This window comes from Populus alba, chromosome 2, assembly GCF_005239225.2.
Source record: "Populus alba chromosome 2, ASM523922v2, whole genome shotgun sequence".
Lineage (NCBI taxonomy): Eukaryota > Viridiplantae > Streptophyta > Magnoliopsida > Malpighiales > Salicaceae > Populus > Populus alba.
The window spans coordinates 16,690,164-16,704,760 of NC_133285.1; the positions used below are offsets into that span (position 1 = coordinate 16,690,164).

A 14,597-nucleotide genomic window follows, 5' to 3' on the forward strand; every position below is an offset into this window, starting at 1 on the left:
CATATTTTAAGGTATTTGTAAGAAGGTCTTCTTCCTTTACATAATTTTATATGGTGTCTTTTCCAACTTCTTATGAGGTACTTTGTTAAATATATATTTTACAGTTAAAATTGCCTTCACCCCATAAGTTTTGAGGTGTTTCTCAACATATAAACATGATATTCATCATATCTTTTAAAACTTGTTTCTTACATTAATCAATGTGATTTTGTTAAAGTGAATAAGAAGGGTTAGTTTGATGGATAGTACTATTTTTTTTAAATAAAATTCATTGAAAGGTGCCTCAAATTATACACCTTTATCATTTCTTATTACATTTGTCTTTTAATTTAATTTCAACTTTGTACTTTGCTTATTAGAAAATAAGTATAATACTATATTGTCTATAAATATAATGGAATACTTTTGTCAATCTCTACTCTGCAACACATAGGTACCACTTAATGTATAAATTAATAATCTCCTTATACATCAAAATTATACACACACACACACACACACACACACACACACGACTCAATGTGTTTTCTCTTTAAATTGATGTCTCATTAAACCTCATCTCAAACTTTTTCCTAGTGCATTAAAAAGCATTAATTTTAGTTTTCTCGTATTGCAAGAGAAAATTATGCAATGTAATTGTTGTTTTAATTGCTTCTTTGTGCGAGATAGGTTTTAGTGCATAACTATTGTCTTAAAATTCATTTCTTTATTGTTCTCAATAATTTGCTTGTCATTCAACAACTTTGTAGTTGCCTCATTTTCTCCTAGGTAGTTCTTGAAAAAAATTTCATACAACAGTACTTAACATTTATTGTATCATAATACTTTAACTTTTTAATTAAAACATATAATTATTGCATAACTTATCATTTAAGTATTGATTCAAATACTCTGAAACCATATTATTCATAGATATGATTTTACAATGTCAAAAATAATTTGCAATTTTTCTTGCTTGAACATCTGTTATCTACATCGAGATTTCAAGATTTATTATATCTATAACATTTATCTTCTCTGGACTTAGGATCCATATCATAGTTTTAAAACCTGACCCGACTTAACAAGTCGACCCTGGACTCGACTGACCTAGAGCTGGAACTAAACTAGGTTTAAGAAAAAAATAAGAGAAGTCAAAAACCTGGTTGACCTGGTCAAAAACTCGATTGCAACCCATTGACTATGTATTTGTTTATAACCAAAATGATGTCATTTTGATTTATAAAAAAAAATTAGGGTTGACCTAGGTGATCGGGTGACCCGATTAAAACTCGGTGACCCGTGCCTTGGGTCAGGTCAATCGTCGAGTTGGGTTGAAAAACTTTGATCCATATGTCATAACCCTTTAAGAGATTTTGATAAAATCAATGACACGCAACTTGAAAGCTCATATGATCCCTACATCACAAGGCTGAATCTTTGATGTTGTATTGGGTGACAAAAAGAAATAATTTAATACTTTTCAAACCTTCAATAGTTTTTAGATGAGAAAGACAGTTATCAACAAGCAAGAAAACATTTTACCATCCATTGTTCTATCAAGTTATTTAACATATTCCTGAAATAAAATTTGAATCATTCATGCTTGTTTGTTGGCATGGTATTCATAGTTGACACTGCTCAAGTTCACATTTTTTAAACATAGTGGTTTAGGATACTTTCCAATAAACCATGAAATAATTTTCTTAAAACCATTCTTATTACAACAAATAACAATTGTAAGTCTTTTCTTGTCTTGTTTTTACCTTTAAGTTTCTTTGTTATCTAGTTATATCCTATCAAAAATCATATTTCAACCATCTTAAAAACATCTTTCATGAAAAATGGATGTGGTTTAATTATATAGACAGTAGGTTACTCTTCACGAGCTCCATATTAATTCATTTGCTTTCTTCAAAATAACAATATGTCCTGATGTCATATCTTAATTTGAAGCGTTTAATTCTAACTTATCTACAAGGTACATCTTTTTTAGAAACATTTTTTCCTTCTTTATGATCAATTCTATAGTTATATTTATACATTCTTGGTATTGAACAAAGCACTCATAAAAAAACCTTCTTTAGCTCTGAGAATTTTAAGGTTTGGTATCATTTGGCATCGCCATCTTTTTCAATATTGGCTAATAGATACTTTGATAACCTTTTGATTTTATTTAATATTGTTGTTTAACTCATTTGCAAGTTAAAACTTTCCTGACATCCACTGTTACAATAGCATTTAGGAGCATGTTGGATTTTTTATGTTGTTTGGATTTTCTATGTTGTCCTAGTACAATGTGTTATGCATTTCATCATTCATTGTTGATTTCTTTACATCTTTGAGATAGAAAAACAATTTTTATTAGTTGTACCATTTATGATACTATATGTTCTTTTCATAGATGTTTCTTGATTAAATAGTCATAAAATATATTAATTAAGTATACATCGAATGTAATTTTAGTTTCTTGCAAAAATAAATAAATGGAGGACTTTTATTTAATAACACTAATTATATTCATGAACTTGTTTTAGTTAAATAAATACATAAAATAATGATAATTCATAATTTGGTAATTAGATAATATTTATATAAACACAATATATATATATATATATATATATATATTAAATTCAATGTTTTGGAGAAAGAATAAAAAACACTTTGATAAATTAATTTTTTTTATTAATTAATTTATAAATTATTAACTTAATAATTTATCAATTAAATAATATCTTGATAAAATTTTAATTTTTTTTATTATCTAAAGGGTTTTGATTTATAGAGGTTTAACTACATTGCAACAATCATTTACAACATCCTATCCTAAAGGGGTTAGTTTGGTAATGTGGTTAAAAATGTGATTGTCTCCACTATAATTTTTAAAATATTTGCTTAATCACCACATGTTATAGTTTTGCATGGATTCTACTAATTGTTTTTTTTTTAAATCTTGATCATGAAAAGGCTATATATATATATATTCAAACCACTATCATAGAAATTACTACAATATAAAACATACACTTAATTAATAAAATGAAACTAAATCAATAATTCTTTTGAAAAAAAAAATTCACCCAATCAACACTTGATTAGTAATGGATATTTTATTAAGAATAATAGTAGATAAGCATTAAATTAGTTCACCCATAAAAGACAAAACCCAATACCATAACAATTTTGACAACATTTATAACTATCATAATAAAAACAATAATAATAACTATATTAAACGTAAAAATTACTAAAATCACAACTTTAAGCCACAAAACATAATTTTCTAACTTTACATTATAATTGGATTAAAACAAACCAACTACTTAAATATACTTCAAATTTTCTTTGTTGAGATAAATAATAACTTTAATTAATTCATCCATAAAACTCTTTCCCTACATGAAATTGTTTAATAAACATTGTAATTAAGCTACAAAACTATATCCTAACTCATAAATCAAATCAATAATAACACCAAACCCTAACCCATAAATTCCCTTTCTTTCTATGGCAAGCTTCATGTTACTTTTTCGAATTGTTTTTTATTTCCTTCTCTTCAAGAAAGTTAATCACAAAATCAATCCATTTTTACACTATAATTAAGCAAATGATTGTGAAAGATGACTGAATAAACTTGAGACACTTGACAATATAATATTTTATATCTAAAAATTGATATTACAAACTTGTTTGATGATATTTTATCTCTATATGCATGTTATAGTAAGTGTGTTGCACCATTCATATACTATAATTCCCAAGTCTAAAAAGAATTATATTTTAGTAGTTCTAGAAAGTTAAAAAAAAAAAAATCATTTATACAAGAGAAAATTACTTGAAAAAGTTTATGTATGGAGAGTTTGGTAGCCGTCGCACAATACACTCTACTATGAGAAAATTAAATTAGCCAAATGAACTATTTCTCTTTCCATAGCAATTACACCTCTCCACCATTTAATGCTATTGCACCCTCTCAATGCGCTCTGCAATAACTCCTTGCTGCCACAGTTTTCTCTTTCTCCTTCATTTCCATTGCCTTGTTTCTCTTCCTAAGTTCCTTTGATTCTCCATCTTCTTCATGCTCTCGATTTTTGTTTTTTTTCCCATTCTTTCTTGACTCTTGATTTTCTTTCCCTTGACTCTATCTCCATATCCACTCACCAACTTCTTACCATAAAAATTATTTCCAAAATCTCCAGAGAAACCACTAGCAGACCCAAATACTGCTTTCTTTCCACAAGGTAACCTCGAAACCAGATCCAAAACAAAGAAAAATAAAATCCTTTCAGTCAAGACTGTTTTCTTTTGTTTTTATTTCTTGGCAATTAAATTTCTTGTATGAGTAGGTTGAAATTCAAGAGAGTCTCATAGTCTTCTCTATATTTTCCACTTCTAAAGAATGAGTGGGTTTGCAAATCCACTCTTTCTCACATCTCTCTCTCTCCCTTGCATGTAGTTCTCTCATTTTGTTTTCTTACCTTTTTTTTTTTTCTTGGAGCAGATAAAGCTAAAGATAGAAAGGAAACTGGGAAGGCAAAGTTGGATTCTCCGTGATCTTAGTTGGGCGTTATGTAGATTTTATATTTGGATTTTGGGGGGTTAGTCAGATATTTACCTGTTAAAAATCGTCAACTCGACCTTCTTTATATATTCTCTGTCTCTTTCGTGTGTACGTAAGAACCAGATAGGCGTAGAAAGGGAGAAACCAATTCCCCTACGGGGAAAAAGAGAACCATAGTCAGCCTGCCTGTTTTCTATACTCTCTAGAAAATCCGTGAGAAACCCACTCTCTATGATCTAAGACCATATATAACAGTAGAGTCAAAAGGAGAGTGAGTTAAGCTACCTATAAGGCAAAGACACACAAATATATATTCCTAGCTATATGCAACTTTTCTTAGGGTTCGTGGCTTGTGAAATATGCCAGCCGGAGTAATGATTCCGGCAAGAAACATGCCATCAATGATCGGGGTTAATGGTAATATTGGTGGGTTTGGATCAACTTCGGGACTTGCTCTTGGTCAGGTCTGCGCTTGTGTTCTTTTCCATGTCTTTCTTCTTCACTGTTTGTGCTTTTTAAGCTTTATGATCCAGTTTTCTTGGATATTTGTTTGGTTAATGTACAGGATTTTTCATTTTTTAACGACCCCAAATTGATTTCCTTACCCCTTAACATATTTTTTCACATCAGATCTCTTCTTCTTCTGCTACTGTTCAGGAGTCAATAGTTGTATTGTGTTTTTTTTGGGCTTTTAGGCAGACTAATTTGTTTTTTTTAAGCAAAATCCTCCTCGATAGTTGTGAAACGCGTAAAGGGTTTTGCCTTACTCATCACACAAACAGAGGGAGATAGAAGGGCTTGAGAATCTAGTATTTTTACATGGGCCTCTTGTCCTATCCAAGATCTAGTAGTTTTCTACATTCCAAGAACAATTTTTCAAACGTTGCTTTCCCATACGTCCTAGGCTTTTGCACATTATAAAGTACCTTTTGCACTACTTAATATAGATATATGTTGGCATGAACATTTTAATCACCTTTCTTTTTTAGTGGAAATTTCCATTCTGCTGTTAGATTAAAAAACAATAAAGCTTGAGGAATGTTAAAGATCTGTGGATACTGTTCCAGCCAAACATGATGGAAGGTCACGGGTTTCATCATCTAGACATGACACACAACACATCAGAAGGCGACATGACTCGAATTAGAGATGAGGAATTTGATAGCACCAACACAAAATCAGGCAGTGAGAATCAAGAAGGCGCTTCAGGTGATGATCAAGACCCACGCCCCAAAAAGAAGCGCTACCATCGCCATACCCAGCATCAGATCCAAGAAATGGAGGCGTAAGCTCTGCCTTAATTAAATTACACACTGCTATTGCTATTCTATATTGCCTTAAATTTTTTGACACATATAACTTACGATTAATGCCTTTTCATTATTGGTCTTATTAGTTTCTTCAAAGAGTGTCCACACCCAGATGACAAGCAAAGGAAGGAGTTAAGTCGAGAATTAGGGTTAGAGCCTTTGCAAGTCAAGTTTTGGTTCCAAAATAAGCGTACCCAAATGAAGGTATAACGTGTGCACATGACCTTAGCCTAGACATTACTAATTTAGACCATGTAATAAATACCACATTTGCCTTCTGTTTTCTATGTTATGCACGTCAAGGGGCGGTTACAATATCTTGGCCTCTTCTCTTGGAAAGTTTTCTTTAGAGGGGGTTAGAAAATCTCTTAAACCTCCTCCGAGATGTTTAGCTAAATTCTTTCTCGTTTCAGACCCAGCATGAGCGCCATGAAAATACGCAGCTTCGAAATGAGAATGACAAGCTTAGGGCTGACAACATGCGGTACAGAGACGCTCTTAGCAATGCCTCATGTCCTAATTGTGGAGGGCCTACTGCCATAGGAGAGATGTCCTTTGATGAACATCATTTGAGACTTGAAAATACTAGATTGAGAGAAGAGGTGAAGTTATTAGATTGACTTTTTTGGTGGATCTATAACGTTCAATGCCTGATATCTTCAAAATTTAATTCGTTTGTCTCTTCTTCTTTTTTCGCAGATTGACCGTATTTCAGCAATTGCTGCTAGGTATGTTGGCAAGCCTGTGGTGAACTATCCTGTTCTATCGCCTCCAATGCCTCCACGTCCAGTTGACCTTGGTGTTGGGAGTTTTGGTGGACAACCAGGCTTAGGAGGGGATATTTATGAAGCTGGAGACCTACTAAGGTCTATTAGTGCACCTACTGAGGCTGATAAACCCATGATAATTGAGCTTGCAGTGGCAGCCATGGAGGAACTAATTAGAATGGCTCAAATGGATGAACCTTTATGGATGAACAGCCTTGATGGAATTGATGCAGTGTTGAATGAAGATGAATACATAAGGATATTCCCTCATGGTATTGGTCCTAAACCTACTGGTTTTAAATGTGAGGCTTCAAGAGAGTCTGCTGTTGTTATCATGAACCACATCAACCTTGTCGAGTATCTGATGGATGTGGTAAGTTTCCTTTTAGTATCTTCCAAAGCAAATCAAGTATATTTAAGCATGTGCATAAATGCATATCGATCCAATATTGATTTGTGATTATGTTTTGGCTTTCAGAATCAGTGGTCTACATTGTTTTCTGGCATTGTCTCAAGAGCTTTGACTTTAGAGGTGCTATCTACAGGAGTTGCAGGGAACTACAATGGAGCCTTGCAAGTGGTAATACAAATATTCCTTGATTATCATCCAATTAGCAATACATTTGCTAATTTGATCATCCATAACCCGAGACATGATTTAATATATAGTCTGTTCTATATCTTTTACATATCCCAGAAATCATAGGTGTGGATTACCGAATCATGAAACCAAATATGTCAAGATGATTTATGATATCATCCTCTCTAAAAGTATTGAACCGATTCTCATTTGTTTCCAGATGACAGCTGAATTTCAACTTCCAACTCCACTTGTTCCTACTCGTGAAAGTTACTATGTCAGGTACTGTAAACAACATGCTGATGGGACTTGGGCTGTGGTTGATGTTTCATTGGACAGTATACGCCCTGGTCCAGCAGCAAGATGTCGAAGAAGGCCATCTGGATGTTTAATTCAAGAAATGCCCAATGGATACTCGAAGGTGAATATATACTTCCATATCAATGTGTATTGTTATTCTCTAGTTTATTTAAGCTGCACCATTTCTATACAAAAAGAAAAGCAATTCTCAGTTATTGCTACCTTTGTAATCGAATTTCTCCCTACCTTAGGTTACATGGGTTGAACATGTAGAAGTGGATGATAGAGGTGTTCATAATCTATACAAGCATCTAGTTAGCTCAGGACATGCATTCGGGGCAAAACGTTGGGTCGCAACCCTAAACCGGCAATGCGAGCGCCTTGCCAGTGCAATGGCAACAAACATTCCTGCTGGTGATGCTGGTGGTAATATATATTATGTATTTTTTCAAAAGGAATTGCTGCTGGCAACTATTGTACTAATTGATATGTTTGACCTTGGACTTGCCTCATTTGCTTATTCACAGTTATTACTAATCAAGAAGGAAGAAAGAGCATGATGAAGCTGGCAGAGAGAATGGTGATAAGCTTCTGTGCTGGCGTGAGCGCCTCTACCGCCCACACATGGACTACACTGTCTGGGACTGGAGCTGATGATGTCAGGGTCATGACAAGGAAGAGTGTAGATGATCCAGGGAGGCCTCCTGGGATTGTGCTTAGTGCAGCAACTTCCTTCTGGCTTCCAGTTCCACCAAAGAGGGTTTTTGATTTTCTACGTGATGAGAACACTCGTAATGAGGTATATATAACAATTAGAACTTTTTGACTAACTTTTATTGAAGACAAAAGCTTCCTTTAGAATCTCATTAGAACTTTTAATATACTCAATGATTCAATCTCATTCTAAGACTTGGTTGCTTATAACACAGTGGGATATTCTATCAAATGGTGGAGTTGTCCAAGAAATGGCACACATTGCTAATGGCCGGGATACAGGCAACTGTGTATCTCTAATCCGAGTTAATGTAAGAAGCATAACGAAATCCTTTGTACCTGTTAATGAAGTTAAGTTCTCTATGATCGTAAGGCTATTGTGCTATCGATATTTTAGCTGATCTAACACATCATAATTGTAGAGCGCGAATTCGAGCCAGAGCAACATGCTGATTTTGCAAGAGAGTTGCACTGATCAAACGGCATCTTTCGTAATCTATGCTCCGGTTGATATTGTTGCAATGAACGTGGTGCTTAACGGCGGGGATCCGGATTATGTGGCACTTCTTCCATCAGGGTTTGCTATTTTTCCTGACGGAACCGCAGCGCATGGAGTAGGCATGGAAGAATCTGGGTCTACTGGAGGATCTCTTCTAACTGTCGCGTTCCAGATCTTGGTTGACTCAGTTCCTACTGCAAAACTGTCTCTTGGCTCAGTTGCAACTGTTAACAACTTGATTGCATGCACTGTGGAGAGGATTAAGGCTTCCTTATCATGCGAATCTGCATGATCTTTGAAGCTTAATTTATAGGTAAGTGGACTTTCGCTGTTGAGCATGCATCTCTTTAATATTCATGCGAATCTGAATTAATGTATTTCCTATTATATATATTCATTTATTTTATTTTATATTTTGTTTTGCAGTTCATTACCAGAGAAGGAAAAACGAGGGAAATTTTGTGAAAAAACTCAAAGTTGGTTTCGATTTTGGGTGATAGAAGAATGGGAGAAGTCAAGAACGCACCTCACATAATTCTTTTTTGCCACATGGCTTTCGTTTTGGGCAAGAATAATTAAGAACCAAAGCATTCCATGAGTGAGAAAAGATGTTAGAGGTTCGGGAATTGACTTCGCCAAACAAATTAAAGGGCAAATATAGACCAGACCCCTTGTAATATTCCGAGGTTGATCTACTACTTTCCCCTTCTTCTTAACTTAGTTGTTAGGGTTTTTCTTAGGCTTGTGAGACCTCTCCGTACTTCTCCTCCACTTGTTATTTTGTTTGTGTTTTGGAGCACTAGTGGGTGAAAAGCTCACACCCACTAGTAGACAATGGTTTCTGCTTTTCTCCTCTTTCCCATCTTAAGAGCTTCTGGAATAGACAGACTTCTTTTGTATTTATTATTGGTTTGCATTGTCTTCAACATATTTAAATCTGGGTTTATTTTCATATGATCCGCAGTCTTGAGTAAATGTATATCATCATCATATTCCAAGGAAGCAAAATTATTTCAAATCAATAGAGCCTCAGCATTGGATTGCTAGGGTTTTTAACAGCCTTATCAACTTGGAAATACCCCCTTTGGATTGCTAGTTTGATTGCGAAACAAACAAATGGACCAAGAGGCTTAGCATATTGCCAAGGATGATTTGATATTCTCAACCAAGCAGAAGCAATGTCCATGGATCAAATGTCATTCTAAGTGAAAAAAGAAGAAAGAAAATGATCCACCCAAGAGAACTGATATGGGAATGATTATAAGCCTTAGACTATGTTTAATTTGTGTTTTTTTTTAAATAGAAATTATAATGATAAAAATAAAATAAAACTAATAATCAAGGGATTAGGTTAATCGAGGATGAGGTATTCAAAGGAAGAATATACTATGGCACCAAAAAACCAAACACTACAAACTCCATCCCTAATCCAAAACCAGCAAAAACCTCACCGAATTCACCTAAATCATTCCCAAATAAACCATCATACCACCGACCCTGTCATTCATTCAATACCACAAAATTCAACCAGAGGACAGGGACAAGATTCTGGAGATCAAACGACAGCGTTGACGATTTATTTTGAAAGGTTTACGAATTGGGTGTCTTATCAAACTCTACGATCAACCTTTAATAAGTTTGGGACAGAACAATCAATGTTCATTGCACGTTCACCAAATCGCGCGGGATGACGTTTTGGATTTCTGACAATCAACTCAAACTCTCACAGCCTTCTCTTCTCAGAAAGATTAATGATCACTATTAAAAAAAAAAAAAAAGGGCTATTAGCATTAGATTTTAGGAACAGATAATTTCGTTGCTAATTTAGTAATAAATTTACAATAGATTATATATATATATTATTTTTCTAATATCAATAACAGACTTAGCATTACACAATTTATTACTGAAGTCAACATAAAATTTGCAATTGATTATCTATTGCTAATTAAAAAAAAAATTAATTAAATCTTAGTCTAAAACTAAAATTATAAAGATTGTTGGTTAGCTTTGATATTATAAAATCTCAACCATTGATTAGCCTAAAAGAAAAATCCTAAACTTGCACCCCCCCCCCCCCAAAGAAATGTAAACACAACAAAGAAAAAAATTACCCACTAGAAAATTAACTTGCAGTTTCTTCATCTCCTTCGTCCCGTTAACTCTAGAAAAATAATTAACTTTTATCTTCATCTTCTTCTTCTTCATCTCAACAAATTCAATCTTCCTTTGTGTACCACCAAAAACACACACCCATGGCAATATCCCACTAAACCCATCATTATCACCATAGAACATCTTTGATTTACCCTCTCTCTTTGTATATGGGTTGGGTTTTGCACTCTTGTCTTCAATAATTCAGGTAATTTTAGAATTTATTGTTTTTTTATAGCAATTTAGCTTACACTAAAAGGTTTTACCTAACTTCCCCAATCTCATGTGTTCTTCTCTCATGTAGATTCCATCTTGCTCACCTGGATTTATTGTTATTCCATCTCGCTCCCATGTAACAAATTTTCTTTGATCAATACTTTGAATAATGATTTTAGGTTGTTCATTCAATAAAATTGAGGGTTTATGAAATGTTTTTACCATAATCTATAACCTAATTACCTAATTATGCATGTTTAATATTTGAAAATTCATCAAAACCCCCCAATTTAATTTGTAGGGTTATTGTTCACAAATTGTATGTAACACGATCAAAAAATTAATGTTTATCCCAAATGCAGGAATGTCGAAGTAATAAATAACCCGACAAGATCGGGATCGAACCACAAAGAGGTGAACTATATAAATTACAAATAATATATATATATATATATATATATATATATAAATAAAATAAAGAGTTTATGAGAATTTTATGGGATATTGATGTCAGTATTAATCAAAGATAAAAGTAATTGTCAAAGTTAGAGGATCCACAAATGGTATTTCAAATAAGTATAGTATAAACTCTTTTTATTACTCAACTGGAAACCACACACAAAGGAGGTTCCAAATCAGGATGATTTGTCATTAATAGCTCATTATAAATTGTTAACATGATCATATTAATTATCTTATTTAAGTAACACCAAACTTTTAAATATTGTCAGGAATTCATGATGTTAACTTATGTTAACAACAAATCAAGTTCCTTTCATAGCACAGGTGTAGGTTATACCATACGGTTGAGTTATAAAAGTGTCAAGCATTTGTTGTACCAAGTGTTATACAACACAAATCTAGATTAATCATTTAATAAGCAAGGTATTAAGAATTAATAAGATAAAAATGATAATACATGTTAATAGCAAGTTGTTTAGGATATAAGCATTGAAGTCCATATTGAGTTTATATTATACTTATTCTTACACCATTAGTGTAACCTTTTCACCTTGACATAATAAACTTAGCTAAACATAATAAAGAAGAAAAACATAAATAAATAAGATAAGAATATAAATAAGATACAAGTTAACTAAGTAAAGGAAAGGAAATGAAAGGCATAAATAAGATATTAATGAAAGCAAAACTTAAGCATTACAAAAATATAAAGAGAGAGAGCAAGAGCAAGATCTTGATCTAAACAACCAAGATAACTAAATGCATGGCAAATGCCTTCTTTTATAGGCAAAAATTTGAAACTATTGATTTAATGACTAATTGTTGAGTGGGTGGCCACATCTTGACTTGGTGACAATCCTTATCTTCTTATCTGAATAAAATGTCATTGATAACATCTGAATTTGAACCAACTTTACTCATGAAAGTTTTAGGAAATTGTCTTAGCTTTCCAGGAAATTGAGGTCATTTGGACTTCTAGAACTCAAGATATGAGCTGAATAATGAACAGTGTCTGAGTTATAGGAAAAATTCATTAGGCCTATGTCTTAACTTTCCATCCATATAAAGCAGACCTAAATTTGGGATCTACAGCTCTAGATATGACCCAATTACCGAACAATATTCTAGTTTGGACTAAACCAACATCTCTTTTCTAAGTTTGGCTCTCTCTTTGTCCTTTCAATTTTAGTACTTAAACTCATTAATCAATCCTTTCATTTATGTGATAGGTCTGCATTTAAGATGAACATTTACCATAAATTAAAGGTATCTTATATTATTAGATATGTTATTATAAAATATGCTTTAGTTATGGAGTTGTTGATACTTTAAGTGCAAAATGATGATATAAAACCTTGATAAAAATGCACTCTTAAATACTAATCAAAAGCTTATCCCCAACCCATAGAGGGCGTTTAAGCCATTCTTGAACGTAAAACCAAGGGAAGATGTGAGTCACAATCACAATTACAATTTAAGCCTTATTTGAAAGAAATTATGTCTTTTGGTTTTATTAATAGCATAATATTTGGGTTTTGTTTTTTTTTTTATCAAATGTAAGAATTATATAGATCAAAAAAGTTAGACTAGCTCGAAAACCAACAAGCCATACATACATCTATATAGAACAAGCCTGAGGAAACAGGCTCCTAACAGGCAGAAGAAAATAGCAGGACAAGTTTGTAGTTCAAGCTGGAAACTAGCTGAACAATATAAACATAAGCAAAGGGAAGAGACTTCCCTTGAAAAACTAAAGCAAACAAAAAAATAAGGATAACCATAGCACAGAACCATAAACCAACCAACAACCAATAGCTTAGGAATCAGGCGCTCTTAGCATCCCTTGCTCCCATTTAGACAATGTAGATAGAATCAAGCAGTAGATTAGCACCAAAGGATAGGCTTATAAACAACCAATCAGTAGCGCCAAATCTGAGATGGGCACAGGAACCTAGAGAACAAGGGAAGGCATCCCATATATAAAGCATGAACAACCCTCATGTTGAGCAGAAAAGAGTATATGAAAAAAGGCTAGGGAAACAGACTTCCATTAAGCCAAATAAGAAATAAAAACAACCAACAACAGACCAGCAGGAATAGCCTAGACCACTGACATCAAACTCCCCTCATCAAAGCCTAAGGGGACATAGGCCCACATAGCTGATCCCGAAGCACCCAACAGCTGACCAGCACCAAGATTGCCTGGAGCAATTGATTTCCTAGCTATAAAACCAGAGGAAACATGTCCCCTAAAGTAGGATATAGAATCCCATATACCAAAACCAATAGCCAACCATGCCATAAAGGGATTAAAACCCCACATCCTGAATACAGCCAACAAAACACCACTAGGAAGAAACCTGTCAAACATAATAGACCTAGCAAAAAGCCAAACCAATAATAAGTGTTCAAAAGAAATATATACAATTTATCTAGAGGGAGAAGCCCCCCTTCAGAAGATCAGATTCCAGCAGAGTTATGTGGGTGTCAACAGAGCCAACACATCAGTGTTGCTACTGGTAGGCTGTTTGGAAGAGCCCAGTTTACCCAAATATAGTTGGGGAGCCATAGGAGACATGCTCCTGTTTAGGCATTGTCGTGGCATCGATAGAACCTGCTTAGTCTGACAAGGGTCAAGACACAAGACTGAGCTTGAAGCTAAGTTAGCAGGCACAACAAGCTTAGTTCATTTCCACCCTGTGAAGGGATGTTTTTGCAGAGAAGAAGTGTCAATCTCAGTGGTCATGGGTACTGCAGGAGTGTCAACAAGAGGATTGAGACCATATGTTTGTTGCTTCTCAACCATTTGCTTGGCTGCAGAAGGACTACCCATGTCTAGTTGGGTGTCTTGAGACCTTTGTTTATGCTTGAAGGAGCCTTTGCTACATACAAAAGTATTATGGCCCAGAGTAGCATAGAATTTGCAAAAACGAGGGAGGGACTCATAAAGGACATGCTATGTAAGGGTTGAGCCATTAGGAAGCAGAACATCAATCAAGTTGGGTAAAGCACAAGTAAATCAACCTCAATAATAACCCAAGCATAGGAAATC

At 33.8% G+C, this 14,597-nt stretch overlaps 1 protein-coding gene across 4 annotated transcripts; it reads left to right on the forward strand.

Moving 5' to 3' along the window:
- The first annotated feature begins 3,933 nt into the window (after positions 1–3,933).
- LOC118042673 (homeobox-leucine zipper protein HDG2) lies at positions 3,934–9,665 on the forward strand. 4 transcript variants are annotated; one of them, XM_035050386.2, is made up of 13 exons: positions 3,934–4,223; positions 4,484–5,007; positions 5,611–5,828; positions 5,940–6,057; positions 6,267–6,455; positions 6,553–6,993; positions 7,099–7,200; positions 7,421–7,621; positions 7,752–7,923; positions 8,028–8,299; positions 8,430–8,525; positions 8,637–9,026; positions 9,140–9,665. In XM_035050386.2, exons 2-12 carry the CDS (start codon positions 4,903–4,905, stop codon positions 9,003–9,005), a joined length of 2,283 nt encoding a protein of 760 aa, XP_034906277.1. In that variant the 5' UTR covers positions 3,934–4,223; positions 4,484–4,902; the 3' UTR covers positions 9,006–9,026; positions 9,140–9,665. The 4 variants fall into 4 exon arrangements, with proteins under 4 accessions (XP_034906277.1, XP_034906278.1, XP_034906279.1 ...); XM_035050387.2 differs by having other exon boundaries at positions 7,752–7,914; XM_035050388.2 differs by having other exon boundaries at positions 3,935–4,223; positions 5,533–5,828; positions 7,752–7,926.
- Positions 9,666–14,597: the final 4,932 nt, after the last annotated feature.

Bases quoted from the DNA above. Each gene is read 5' to 3' on its own strand.
- LOC118042673 (XM_035050385.2), top strand. From the start codon at position 4,903: ATGCCAGCCGGAGTAATGATTCCGGCAAGAAACATGCCATCAATGATC. The intron at 6,456-6,552 runs GTGAAGTTATTA...CTTTTTTCGCAG, and splicing joins ATACTAGATTGAGAGAAGAG to ATTGACCGTATTTCAGCAAT. The intron at 6,994-7,098 runs GTAAGTTTCCTT...TTTGGCTTTCAG, and splicing joins TCGAGTATCTGATGGATGTG to AATCAGTGGTCTACATTGTT.